We start from the raw sequence: 14,447 nt of genomic DNA on the forward strand, positions 1-14,447 counted from the left end.
TTTGTACCACACCTGGTTGAAAGGACTGTGGTCTTTAAAATGTCAGGGAAATGCTAGAACGCCTGCATGAATAATCTTTCCCTGAGGACAATGGTTTTGCTGCATGCATGGATTGAACTTGGCCTTAGGTCCGGAGCATCTCTTTATGACGGAGATTCTATCTTGAATAGACAAAGTTCTTTATCTGATCCCCTCGGGAAGGAGAGCAGTGGTAAACCGAAAATAATTAAAGTCTTTTCCTATCGGGTGGGTTCAAGATGAAGCAGGTAACATCAACTTATATTAATCACTCTTATTTGCTAATGACAAGGACGTAAATGGACCATATTTGGTATGTAAGTTCTGACAACCAGACCATGCGAGTATTTTATGTGGTTCTGGGGGCATAAAATGATGTCTGAACCTCAAATGGGGTACTCAGTATTGCTCTACAGGCATCTCTCTTATCCCAAGAAAAACTCGAGGGCGAATTATTTACTGGAGAGGGAGTACGTTACCCTGGTAAATACTAAGCGCGATATACCACTCGGCTAGACAGATCTTCTCTTTAGCTCTATTGGTTGAGCGTGAGAGTAGTAAGCCAGAGGTCACTGGTTCGATCCCTAGCAGAGGCAGTGATCTAAATCAAATTCAGCATATGCTCTTTCACATAAGGACCTCTCAAAACACGTTTGGTGTTTTGAAAGGTCCTTATGTAATAGAGCAGAGATCGAAACCTACACTATCAGTCTCTATCGCCTGCAATCTCGAAGAATTATACAAAAGACATTTCAGACAATATATATATAGTACCTTTCAAATTTAAAGAGACATCGGTATAATTTCCTGTTACTTTCACTTTTTTGTATCCTTAATTTACGATTTTAAATGTATTACTTTGTCAATAAGATATTGTTTAAACACAATTCAATTCCTCGTTCTTTAAGGATAATTCCTCATCCAAAAACTATCCTGAACATCTAAGATATCTGCAATTAAAACACTCAGAATTTTTGTTTGTTTGCTTATATTTTTGTTTGTTTGCTTGTTTCTTACATTACCACTAACATACACTGTAAGATGTTTTATGACATAAAAATTTAAAATTGAATTAATTAGGGACGCGCAATGAGATTTCTAAGCACCATACTTATTAACATAACTGTTTTATTTTATATTTTGTTTTATTTTTGTTCTCCGCATAGGCTTCCAAAAATCACACTATTGTAAAAGCACAGATTTATTCTTCCGTAAGACTGTAAGAGTTATCTTCCTTGGTTTGACAGGTCGTTAAAGTTTTATTATTTTTGGAGCTCATTATCAACAGAAATGAGGAGTATATTTTACCAAAAATAATCCACACACAATAGAATATATTATAAACCACTCGAGACTGTAATTAGTGTGTTTCCTATCTCTGTAACAAATCCGGATTACCGGTGCGTGTCCGTTTCTAAATATTTTTTAGCACTCGTCACATCCGGATATTTGTTTTCGATTCGAAAGTGAAAGTGAGGAATGACGACTTACATTTGAGTTGATACTAGCTAGATGAGACCAGTATGTCCTCCTGTTTGCTAAGTTACCAACGGTAAATGTGGTAAGTTTAACCATACTTATATGCGACACGTTTAAGTTAATGCGATGTAAAGTAATGTTTATAACCGTTTGTTTACGCAAGTCCACACATGACATATCATGTCGCCTGTTCGTTGTTTGTTTACAAACAGTCGTATTAATTAGTAACCTGAGGTGGACGGAAGTTATATCAATATGTTGATGCTGGTAATAGATTATACTTATTATGATGAAAATAGTTAATATTGCATAAACATCGATTTCGTGTACTTTGTTGAAAATCATCTGGCCATTTCAGGGATTTGTCGGTTTGTAAACATGTTGTATGTTATTGGTGGTAACGTTAAACGTTAAATGTTCCAAAAAAAGGATATGATTCATTGTTAAATATCCATGTGATATGGGTGTAATTTGTATGCTCTATTAGTTCTAAGTTTTGTATCTTATGTTTTGTAATTATACTAATTATTAATGGGATAAATTTCAACTTAATTCATTAAATTATTAATTGCATATATATTTCGTAATTAGTGTACTTTAACTATTTACAGATGTAATCTACTGAGTAATTACATGTGTATCTATTTGTTTTCCTTTGTTAGACTCTTTTTTTAAAAATAAAGGAATTTGATTTAGAATATATTTTGTTCTTTTCTTTTGTAATTATATTCTCATTTATTATAATGTAATTCTTAATGAATCTAAAGAGAATTTCAAAAATGTAGAAATAAGAATATAACGATAATTTTAAAAAGCTAATTAATATACTAACAGGTTTCCGTTGCTGCCTCATCATATTGGAACTGTACATTTAAATGTGTGCATTATTATATTCTTTTTTTTTTCAAATGAAATGACATGATGCTTGTATGCTTTGACTCAGATATTTTAGTCCTGCTCTCATGCTTAACCAATTATTGGACTCCAAAATTTTGATTACCGATAATATCTACATGTACATGTACATGTATGTACATATATACTTTTGGTACCCTTAAAAACTCACATGAAAAAAATTCCAATAATTACTGATAATATCACACCCCATCAATTTGGCAACTTTGGGAGAATTTCTCTTTCACTCATTTATAGATAGTAATAAAAATTTGATGACCTTTAATTTGCAAATATCTATAGATCCTTATTCAGATACAGTAGCATATACAAATGATTTTTATACCCACATGTACTTATTTGAGAATACATCAACTATCAGGCTGTGGTCGGTAGTATTTCTTCAGAGACTGAATAAGACCAGGGACTGGACCAGAAGTGGGTAAGGACAAGGATGTCAGGACACTGACCAGCTGAAGACTGACCTGTCCAAACTCTTACAGGGAAAAGCAGTTCCTGTCACTAAGGTTGACATCAGCAGTGAACGGTCAGGTGAGTTACATCATGAGGTACATTTTTAAAATTTTGGAATTGTTAAAGTGGATAGTATAAGGTCACCTCACTAGCTCTGACAGGGGTTGCGATAGTTCAGTCGGTTAGAGCGCCAGCTAGGTAATCTTAGGTGAAGATCCTAGATACGTGGTTCAATGATCCCTAACCTTGTCATTAAGCTAGTGGTAGAATGTTCACTCAGAGGTCGTGCAACAGAATTAAGTAATTATATCGTAAACTTGCATTTTGGTAACATATATATTTTTTGTGTACAAATGTATTTGATGAAGTAAGAACCATAAAATGACAATTTTGACACGCATTTATGTTTTTGTCACCAGATTCCTTTGAGCCTGTGACAAAAAGCAATGTAGGCTATATTGTTAGTGCAGTCATTATCAATGACGTGGGACAAATTCTCATGATGCAAGAGGCGAAATATTCTTGCTACGGGACCTGGTATCTACCAGCTGGCCGCATGGAGCGGGGCGAAAACCTCGAGGTGAGAGCACCTTCAGATTTGCTGCAAGGAAGAAGTGTATAATACTATATTACATTCACATAGAATCACATAGAATTTTTAGAACACTTGTTGAAATAGAATTCATTTTAAAAAAATTCAGAACATTTTCCGTAGATTATAGATTGTAGTACTGTGTACAATCCAATTTCAGACAGAAGTATTTTAATTTGGGGCTCACATACATTGTATTCTTATCAAGTTCAATAACATACATATTCATATACATGTATGTACATGTAAGTTAAATTACTGTAGATATACATGTATAGCAAACATTTTTCTGTATTCTATATTAAGTTTTCAAAAGCATCTATAATTTAATGTAAATTGATATTGATTTCTTTTTTAAGAGTTGCAGGTTATCTCTATGACATTTTAAATTTACAAAAAGTTTGATAAACATTTCTTTCATTTACACTGTAACATTTATTTTTTCATTAGTTTTTTTATTCTTATCTAAAAATTACTTTCCCCCCCCCCCCCCCCCCCCTAAAAAAAAAGAAAAAAAGAAAAGAAATCTAAAACCTCACACTAACATTAGACAAGCTTTGACTAAACCTACTTATCTTTCCAGCTTGTGATCCATATTTAAGACTTATGTAATTTTATTGTGATTCCTCTGCTCTGCTGTTATTTCTGAAGCATCTTAAAATCTTCTGATTTTGTTTTGTCAGCAAGCAGTGATGAGGGAAGTTGAGGAGGAAACAGGGCTAACATTTCAACCCACCACTCTGATTTCTGTCGAGTTTGGTTGTGGAACTTGGTACAGATTTAACTTTACCGGTTATGTGACAGGTAAATTACCACAGTACTTTTTACCATGGGTCAGATGTTGACCAAGATATAGACTAGATTGTTCACATTATATTACATATAAGTAATTGTCACGGGACAAATGACTTTCAACAAAGGTGAAAATGATATATTTTTTTATGAAATGGATCGAGATTAGCCATTTTGATAGATATATATTTTCTGTGTCTCATTTGGGGCCATTAAGCAATTATCTTAATATGTTGAACATATTTTGATATATGATATCTTAAATTATTTAATTTTATATCTGATTTATAATTTTTCAGTGTAACATTTTTTTTCAGGTGGGAAGTTAAAAACGCTGAAGGAGAAAGACAAGGAATCCCTTCAGGCCGAGTGGATTGACTTCGTCAATATAAAAACAAGAACACTCAAGCTGCGGTAAGATTTGTCTGTGCAACGTACCTTCATACTTATCGGATTGAATCTGTCACTACTATCACTGTATGGGATACCGTATAAAACTGTTTATTTTACTACTGTACACACTAAAAATCACCTTGAAGTGGCTGAAAAATGTCTATACCAGTGTAAAGGACACACACAAAAAATGAGTCAAATTTCGCCAGGTTGGACTGATCAAAAGCCAGTCTGGGTGTGAAATTATCAAGGACGGTTAATTTGAGGTTAAAAAAGGCATTTGAGAATAACTTAGGTATTTAATGGTAACACAACATTTTAGAAGTTTGCACATATCCAACTGGCCATATTTGATCAACCACATATTTCATAAGTTCAATGTATGAAGTACATGTATATAATTGGTTCAAGGTCAGTGGGCAAGACATGCTAGCCCCAGCTTCCTCCTACATTAAGATGTTTTTTTCTCTTCTATTCCATTTGAGACAACAAGAGAGATAAATATATTGAGTTGATGCATTTTGTTTCATTATTGCTGTAAAATTTAAAACAAAAATTTAAAAAAACTGTAATTTGGGTTTACAAATTGTACCTCACCTATGATTTGGGTGTCGCTCACCTGTAATTAAGGTGAAGCTCTCCTGTAATTAATTGTATCTCACCTGTAATTTGGATGTAGCTTACGTGTAATTTGGGTGTAGCTCACATGTAATTTTGGTGTTGCTCACCTATAATTTGGGTATAGCTCACCTATAATTTGGGTGTAGCTCACTTGTAATTTGGGTGTAGCTCACCTATAATTGATTGTAGCTCACCTATAATTTGGGTGTGGTTCACCTATAATTTGGGTGTAGTTCACATATAATTTGGGTGTAGCTCACCTGTAATTGATTGTAGCTCACCTATAATTTGGGTGTAGCTCACCTATAATTTGGGTGTAGCTCACCTGTAATTTGGATGTAGCTCACCTGTAATTGATTGTAGCTCACCTATAATTTGGGTGTAGCTCACCTATAATTTGGGTGCAGCTTATGTATAATTAGGGTGTAGCTCACATATAATTTGGGTGTAGCTCACCTGTAATTTGGGTGTAGCTCACCTATAATTTGAGTGTAGCTCACCTGTAATTTGGGTGTAGCTCACCTGTAATTTGGGTGTAGCTCACCTGTAATTTGGATGTAGCTCACCTGTAATTGATTGTAGCTCACCTATAATTTGGGTGTAGCTCACCTATAATTAGGGTGTAGCTCACATATAATTTGGGTGTAGCTCACCTATAATTTGGGTGTAGCTCACCTGTAATTTGGGTGTAGCTCACCTATAATTTGGGTGTAGCTCACCTATAATTTGGGTGTAGCTCACCTGTAATTTGGGTGTAGCTCACCTATAATTTGGGTGTAGCTCACCTGTAATTTGGGTGTAGCTCACCTGTAATTTGGGTGTAGCTCATCTGTAATTGATTGTAGCTCACCTATAATTTGGGTGTAACTCACCTGTAATTTCTGTTTATTTTTGATAAATATAGAGCTAACAGGTTCTTGTTTTTGACTTAGAAAGTGTTTTCTTTTTATTGTAGAAGCCCTGATATCATACAACTCATTAACATCGCCAGAAAATACAACAGTCTCGGTGAGGACTGTCGACATTCCCATAACATGCCGGCCCTCGTCCCATACAATCGTCTCATACACCGAGTTATACTCACACACTGTTCCTTTAATGGGTAAGTTCCATTGAATGTTTTAAAACTTTTAAAATCTTGATTTTTATGCCCCTGCTACAAAGTGATTTGAGGCATGTAGAATGTATAGTGTTGCCTTTCGTCAATCTGTCTCTCTACAGATTCACTAAATTCCATAATAATCACTCATTTAATAGCAATATTTGCTATATTTTGCAGATTAAAAGCTATTGTTGTGCAGTCAAGTCAGAAAATTATCAAGTTAATTTTTTTTTTTTTTATCTGTATAAAATTTTGCTTTTATGCTAATGTTAGTCGGTCAAACCAGGGGCATATACCATACTCGATACTTCAGAGGTCGAGAATGAAAGTGACCTACCTGGTGACCCCTGGAGTATCTACCATACTCGATACTCCAGAGGTCGAGAATGAAAGTGACCTACCTGGTAACCTCTGGAGTATCTACCATACTCGATACTCCAGAAGTCGAGAATGAAAGTGACCTACCTGGTGACCCCTGGAGTATCTACCATACTCGATACTCCAGAGGTCGAGAATGAAAGTGACCTACCTGGTGACCCCTGGAGTATCTACCATACTCGATACTCCAGAGGTCGAGAATGAAAGTGACCTACCTGGTGACCCCTGGAGTATATATCATACTCGATACTCCAGAGGTCGAGAATGAAAGTGACCTACCTGGTGACCCCTGGAGTATATATCATACTCGATACTCCAGAGGTCGAGAATGAAAGTGACCTACCTGGTGATCCCTGGAGTATCTACCATACTCGATACTCCAGAGGTCGAGAATGAAAGTGACCTACCTGGTAACCGCTGGAGTTGAGGATGGGGGCATACATGTTTCAAAATAGTTAGTTTATACATTGTAGCTTGTCCTCATGCTAGTTTCTTCATCAGAACAGTCTGAAATGAATCGGGTAACCCAGTAAAGCAAATATGAAATGTCACATTGACTTTACACTTTGAAAAAAGGTTATTGTTTCTATTGTAGAGATATCCAGGTGCTGACTACAGATAAGGAGGGACTACATCTACCTACAACTTACATCTCACCGTTTGATTTCTCATTAATGATCTCCGTATTTTCTGTGATAAAGGTTGGTATCATTTAGGTTATAAGCCAGGCTTATTTTCATGTTTGTTTGTTTGTTTTGTTTAACGTCCATTTAACAGCCAGGATCATTTAAGGACGTAGCTAGTTTTGGAGGAGGTGAAGAAGTTCCCAAAGAAAAACCACCAACCTACGGTCAGTATCAGGCAACTGCCCCACTTGGGGTTTGGAACTCGCAACCCAGAAGTGGAGGGCTAGTGTCATAAAGTGTCGAGACACCTTAACCACTCGGCCACGGCGGCCCACTTTTTAAAGACATCATTGTGTACAAAAAAATGAAAAATCTGTATTGTTTTATTTTTGTAATTAACAGAGATTATGCCTTTCATTGTTTGCTGTAATTTGTCTTAATGACATATTCCAGGGGTGCAAAAGAATGTTACAAAAATGTTTTCAAATATAAATGACTTTGACCTATATTTAAAATGATACTGGTCAAGTCTTGAATTATGCTGTGGTCGCTATATTTACTAACACTCCTGTGTACAAACATACTTCTAGTTCCCCAATATGAAAAATCCTTGAATATCAGCTCTTGTCTGAAATCTTTTTGAAATTCAGTTTCATACCTTTGAAGTCTTTGAAGAGTTTGATATAAAAGCTTTGAAAAGTCCTTGAATTTATGTCTGATGGGAAAAAATTGTCTTGGGTGAAATTTCAAAACCCTCCATTTCACCTTATATTAATCATTGTACTTGAAAAGTCTTTTGAATCAAATGAGGGAATTTGGTGACTTGATATCTGTATGTAAGATCATGTTTGTACAAATTTATTCCTCAAAGTCCTCAAGTTTTAGAATACTGTTACTGAACTATGTTTTGTCACAACGCATATATGCAAAATAAACTTCATACATGCATTAACCCTTATTGTTTTTCAAACAGGAAGCCTTTGGGGCGTCAGATTTTCAGCTGAAAATGAAAGGCCTGATATCTGTAGAACACCAGGGGGTTCCAGCCAGCAACAAAGATGGACTGTGTTTGACATCTCTGCTGCAAATGGACGGGCTGGAGATCGAGCCTTCTCCACGGTCCGACTCTTCCTACAAATGGACGTCGCTCAATAAACTAGACCCAACCTTTAATGTCCAGCTGATAGCTCACCTGAAGGAAAATGGATGTGTCCCTCTACTCGACATATAATGTGGATTTTTACCTCTTAACTGCAATGACCAAAATATTGGCATATCTGTTGAGATAGATATTTTGTTCATCATTTTCTTGCCATAGACTAATTGTCTCCAGTGACAGGAACCTAGTTTGTTCATATGTGTTATGAAAAACCTTCAGATGATAGAACTAGAAAGCGACGTCTTACTGAATCTTTATTAAAGAAAGTGTCGGTTTTTTAATTTAAATTTTTGATATGATAGAAAATGGCTGCATTTATTGTTAATGACAAAGATTGCTTGTGTCCCTACTATTGTGATGCATGTATAGCAGATGAATACATACATATTAAATAAGAAAGATATATAATGTAAGAAAAGGGGATTTGGTTCCCTACATAATTTTTGATTATTTGATAGTAAAATAAGTAAAAAGTTCTGTGATGTATATCCTTGTCACTAAAAAAAGGTGTTGGTTTAGTTAAACAACTGTTCTGTTGGCAATGTTAAGGTCTTTCAATGAGGTGAAAAAACAAGGGATATGTTCCTCATCTCACTATCCAAGGTAACAGAAAAGAAAATTTCACATGGTAACATTTTGGATATCCCTGGCCAGGGTAAGAGAAAAGAAAAATTTCACATGGTAACATTTTGGATATCCCTGTCCAGGGTAAGAGAAAAGAAAATTTCACATGGTAACATTTTGGATATCCCTGTCCAGGGTAAGAGAAAATAAAATTTCACATGGTAACATTTTGGATATCCCTGGCCAGGGTAAGAGAAAAGAAAAATTTCACATGGTAACATTTTGGATATCCCTATCCAGGGTAAGAGAAAAGAAAATTTCACATGGTAACATTTTGGATATCCCTGTCCAGGGTAAGAGCATTAATAGATCTATATTTAACATACTTGAACAGTGTTAGAGGATTATACACTGAGAAAGTCATGACGGGTTGTGTTGGTTGGCGTCAGAACATAAAAAATAGCCAGAGACCTTTAGCTAGCTGAAGTATATTTAATGATGCACAACAATGCTTATAAAAGTGGAACTTTGGTGACCTAGAACAGTCCCATACTTCCATGTATTGCTCCCTGATAGTGTTATTATTGTCGTGGTTGTCAGAACTGAAACATCCAATTTATTTCATCTGTCTTGTAGAGAAATAAATTTTAGGTTTTTACCATTTTTACCATTTATCATCTCATGAATATGAAATTTGTGATAAATTGAATCTGTTGTTTAATAAACGGTAAATGGTTTATGCTCTTAACATATCAAATTATAGATTTTGTTAGCTTTTAATACAGGATTTTATCAAGGAATATGACGCTTGCTGAGATTTATGTTATATGATATTCCAGAGGTTAATACAACATTGATCTAGAGAGTGTATGAGAACATAACCCCTGGAAAAGCTAGGATGATGTACTGTAATACATGTATATGTGATATTGGCTATATAATATTTACATAGTTGTGTAATCCAACCATGATGAAATAGATGAAAAAGTGATTATAACCATTCTGATTTTTCACATAGTTGTGTTGTGTCCATCTCAGAACTGCATTTTCTCTCAGGAAGGCCATGATAGGACGGCACAATTGCATTTATATGTGAATCCGTCTTCCAAGTCTTAACTATTCAAACATCCTGTCACCAAATATGTTTCATTTCTTTTGAAAATCCTGTCTAAACTGATCATTACTTTGTATCTTGATTATGTCAGATTAGACAGGTAAGCCTGGTCAATCCCACAGGCTGTCGGATTAGACAGTGAGCAGGGTAAATACCCTTCAGTCATGTTTAATTATGATGTAAAATTCATGACATATAGGACTTGGTATTTGTTAAATACACATTTATGTGAATTGACTTAGTAATAACGGCCCTATAAAAATATCTATGGACGGAATTTTAATATTAAAGGGAGACAATCTTTCAATTTAAGGGGAGATAATCAGTAGTTTAAGTAATACATCATCTTTTATACACCCATGGTAATAGTTTATTGTAAAAAGTCCACCTTTTTATGTCTCTTAAAGCCACAGGGACTTTGGCACGAATTTCCAACATACATTCAAGTTTGATAATCAACCATTTACCAGACTGTTCCTTCTAATATACAAATAAACAAAAAACAATCACTACGAAAAAGCATTCACAAATGACATCCAGTTGTTCTGGTCAGACTGCTGGGTGGGTGTGCATTTATACTTGTTTCTGTACAAATGTGCATGTACATGTTACCTAAGAGACCATCTTTATTTAATCATTAAACCAAAGTCATACCTGCTGATCAAACTCGCTCCTGATGTAAAGTTTGACCTAATTATGACCACCTGACTTTTTACATGTTATCTTGTGTTCATTTGTACTACACAGAAATTTATTATTAATATTTCACTCTATATATACATGTTTTTGATCTGAACTGTGCAAAATATAATTTTTCTCTATATGCTACAAAAGGTTACATAATTATAAATAATTTATCTATAAGATTCCTGTAATATTAATCATATGCAACATTTATAAAGTGCACGGTCTAATTTGTAAAACAACTCTTAATGCTTCACATGATATAATATTTTCAAGTACTTTACAATGTTAAGATCATATGAAACAAAATACACAGGGTGCATAAGTGTCCAGAAAGCAGATGAAACAGGTGAGTTTTGATCTCCTTGAATTTGATCAAAAATTGTGTATTTTGTAAGAAACTTATTTCATTTACACTCTAAATTATGTCAACAAACAATAAAAGACATTAATATCTAGTGAATTATCCAGTACAATTTTATTTAAAACTATTATCAATATTTAATACAATTATGGAGTTTTATATATTTATTGTTAACAAGTGCTACAAATGTAAGATGTTTTGTACACATTTGTTATCGTCTGTCTGTGATAAAATAAAAATCCTTTTTAACAAACTGAGAATTGTCTATTTTTGATCTATATCATAACAAATTATCTCATAATTTCGAATCATGGCTGATTGATTATTGAATGTTGTGCTGTTTGTCAAAACCATTTTCAAGAACAACAATTTCCAAAGGAAAGTCATTCAAAAAGTTTTATTTGAAAAACATGGCTATTTTCTGCAACATTTATAATCCTGTCCTTTGCTGATATCTGAAGCAGTGTTGATAAAACACTTGTGATCCTGAAGAAATGAAGAAAACACCTGGTAACAGTACTAACTATAAATAGATAAAAATTGTAGATTCCAAAATTAATGTAATCACTATAAGAAATAATTTGCATTTACAAGTTATCTTTGCAATGATCAGTTTTTTTTTTTGTTGTTGTTGTTGTTGTTGTTTTTGTTTGTTTTGTTTTTTTTGAGAAATTAAGAGTTATCAAAGTGCAAGTGTAGTTTTTTTTCAGAAATCAATTTTAGATTTAGCAAAAGTTTTTAAAAGTGTAAAAATCCATGTTTCTATATCAACAGTAGGCACTTTAATCGAGGCCAGGCCAGTCATTGTAGGTTTTTTCTTTCCCCTTGATCAGCATTTAACCTCCAGACTGTGCTATATCGCTCTAGACATCCAGTGCCCAGAATCACTACCGGCAATATAACATTGCCAGTGACGTCAGAAATTTCTCAATATATATCACACAGCCTAAGGTCATCTTCGATGTTTGTCTGATCTGTACCGTGAGTCAGAGTGTCTTTCCCGATGTCTGTCTGGTGATCTGATCCGACGTCTGTCTGGTGACCTGTCTCGATGTCTGTCTCTTTGGGGCGATCTGTCACGTCTGTCCCTATATCTGTCACCTCCTCTACCTCTGTCTGGAGATTTAAGTGTTCTTCGTTTATTCTCTGTTGGACTTCGTGATCGAGATCTGTTTTCTCTTCGTTTGTTCTCCATCGGACTTCGGGAGCGTGATCTACTCGCATAGCGCTGTTTCTTGTGCTTTTTCTAAACAAACAGACATTACATTGTAGTGTAAATTATACACAGTGGTGTAATTGTACAATATGGTCGATTGAATTTTAAATGTTTTTATCTTTCGCTTGTGGTTTGGACATTTCAAAGTGAATTTAAGTAACTGAAAATATTTAATCCAAATCCATATAATGTATTTTTTGAGAAACTGTAAAACTATTACAAATATTAATATCATGACGCCTTTGATAGCTATTACACATACATGTACTGTAATTAATAAAAGATTACAGACAAGTTGCTTGTACATAACAATACATGTAGATGTCTAGCTTGTGTAAAACCTACAGGATCTTCTCGCCAAAGTGTTAACCTGTAAATTGAGTGTAACCTCTACAAGCCTACGAGAGAAAGATCAGACCTCCTTCCTTTAGTTGTCTCTTATAGTGAATACCAGGAGATAAACAATAATTAATTATTATTTTTTCCTTCCTTTAGTTGTCTCTTATAGTGAATACCAGGAGATAAACAATAATTAATTATTATTTTTTCATGTCTATCAAATTCATACCTGTTTTTTAGACATATTATCCTCATCATCACTGTAGTTTCTCTCTTCTTTGTGTTTGTGTTTCTTCTTCTTTTTGCTTTTCCTGCCTGTATCATCTTCATCCTCTTCGAATACCAAATCATATTTACTAGTTCTAGTTAAGGGCCATTTTTGTTTTTTGCGGTCTGCTTAGACCGGTGTTGTTCTTTAATGAAATAAAGGCGGACCTGGTGATTTTATATTGTTTTCAGACGAGCTTTGACAAAGACTTCCAAGGCCTGTATTAACATTTGCAGGTCCGTCAAGATTTATATTTGAAATATTACATTTAAAAACTGACAAACCGGTTTGTCCGAATAAACAAACAGGCCCCAAGTCACCTAAACATGACAGGAGGTTCATTATCACTCAGGGAACATAACTCTTTAAATACCATTGGCCTGTTCATTTATGTGGATAAACTAGTAGGACATTTTTTAATTGTAAAATCTTGACAAACAACTCTAGTCCAACTGTTTGTACCGTGATAAGTGAAAACGATCCTGGTAAAACATACTGGTTCTTCTTATAGTCACTGTACATTATCACTCAGGGGACATAACTCCTTAAATACCAGATCATATTTACTGGTTCTAGTAAAATCCACCCAAACATCACTCAAGGGACATAACTCTTCAAATAACAGATAATTTACTGGTTCTAGTAAAAGCTACTAGAACATCACTCAGGGGACATAACTCTTCAAATACCAGAGCCCCGTTCGATTTGCACTCTTCTGATTCTAGAAGATATCTTCCGGTCACTCGATTTGAAGCTCTTCTGCTTCTGGAAGATCTTCTACTCTTCCGTCTCAAAGCTGGAAGATTTATCTTCCAAGATGGCAGCGACCATGTTTTAAGTGTGCGAGTGATGAGTTTCACTAGAGAAGGATTTATAACACATACATGCACATGTTTGTGTCATCGTGTTTGAGAAAACTTAAAAACTTACTTATTTTTTGTTTTATTCTCCCGGTTTACTCGATTTACATATAACGGAATACAATCTTCTTAGAAGGCTTCTCTTCTTAGAAGAGTGCAAATCGAACGGGGCTCCGATCATATTTACTGGTTCTAGTTATAGCCACCAGAACATCACTCAGGGGACATAACTCTTCAAATAACAGATCATATTTAGCCATCCAAACATAGCTCACGGGACACTCTTCAAATAACAGATTCATATTAAATTACTTCTTATAACAAAAGTGGTATTAGATTATGGGCTAGTTTATATCGGGGGAATATCAATCAGGGGACTAAAATATAATCTTATTTCAATCTTTTTGATCAAAATGTATGATAAATTTAGTTTATTTCAATGTCTCTGCTAGGAATTCAGCCCAAAGGTTTAATGGGTCTGAGGCTCAACAGGTCAAAATAAAAAGATGT

General features: G+C 34.6%; 2 protein-coding genes across 3 annotated transcripts in view; one reads left to right on the forward strand and one right to left on the reverse strand.

The window, feature by feature from the left end:
* The first annotated feature begins 257 nt into the window (after window positions 1-257).
* LOC117326755 (8-oxo-dGDP phosphatase NUDT18-like) lies at window positions 258-10,844 on the forward strand. Its single transcript, XM_033883477.1, has 8 exons — window positions 258-266; window positions 2,895-2,943; window positions 3,285-3,445; window positions 4,141-4,261; window positions 4,567-4,663; window positions 6,219-6,365; window positions 7,339-7,444; window positions 8,343-10,844. Exons 1-8 carry the CDS (start codon window positions 258-260, stop codon window positions 8,598-8,600), a joined length of 948 nt encoding a protein of 315 aa, XP_033739368.1. The 3' UTR covers window positions 8,601-10,844.
* The window catches only part of LOC117327088 (peptidyl-prolyl cis-trans isomerase-like 4), a 38,375-nt gene continuing 33,690 nt past the window's right edge, over window positions 9,763-14,447 (reverse strand). For both annotated transcript variants that reach the window (XM_033883919.1, XM_033883918.1), the window contains exons 11-12: window positions 13,039-13,165; window positions 9,763-12,500 (exon numbers count right to left, since the gene is read on the reverse strand). In XM_033883919.1, coding sequence (XP_033739810.1) covers window positions 12,207-12,500; window positions 13,039-13,165 — 421 coding nt within the window. In that variant the 3' untranslated portion in view covers window positions 9,763-12,206. The remainder of the gene's footprint in view (window positions 12,501-13,038; window positions 13,166-14,447) is intronic.

The sequence above is a fragment of the Pecten maximus genome, chromosome 5 (assembly GCF_902652985.1).
Source record: "Pecten maximus chromosome 5, xPecMax1.1, whole genome shotgun sequence".
Classification (NCBI taxonomy): Eukaryota; Metazoa; Mollusca; class Bivalvia; order Pectinida; family Pectinidae; genus Pecten; species Pecten maximus.

Bases quoted from the DNA above. Each gene is read 5' to 3' on its own strand.
- LOC117326755 (XM_033883477.1), top strand. The intron at 2,944-3,284 runs GTGAGTTACATC...TTTTGTCACCAG, and splicing joins CATCAGCAGTGAACGGTCAG to ATTCCTTTGAGCCTGTGACA. The intron at 4,664-6,218 runs GTAAGATTTGTC...TTTTTATTGTAG, and splicing joins ACAAGAACACTCAAGCTGCG to AAGCCCTGATATCATACAAC.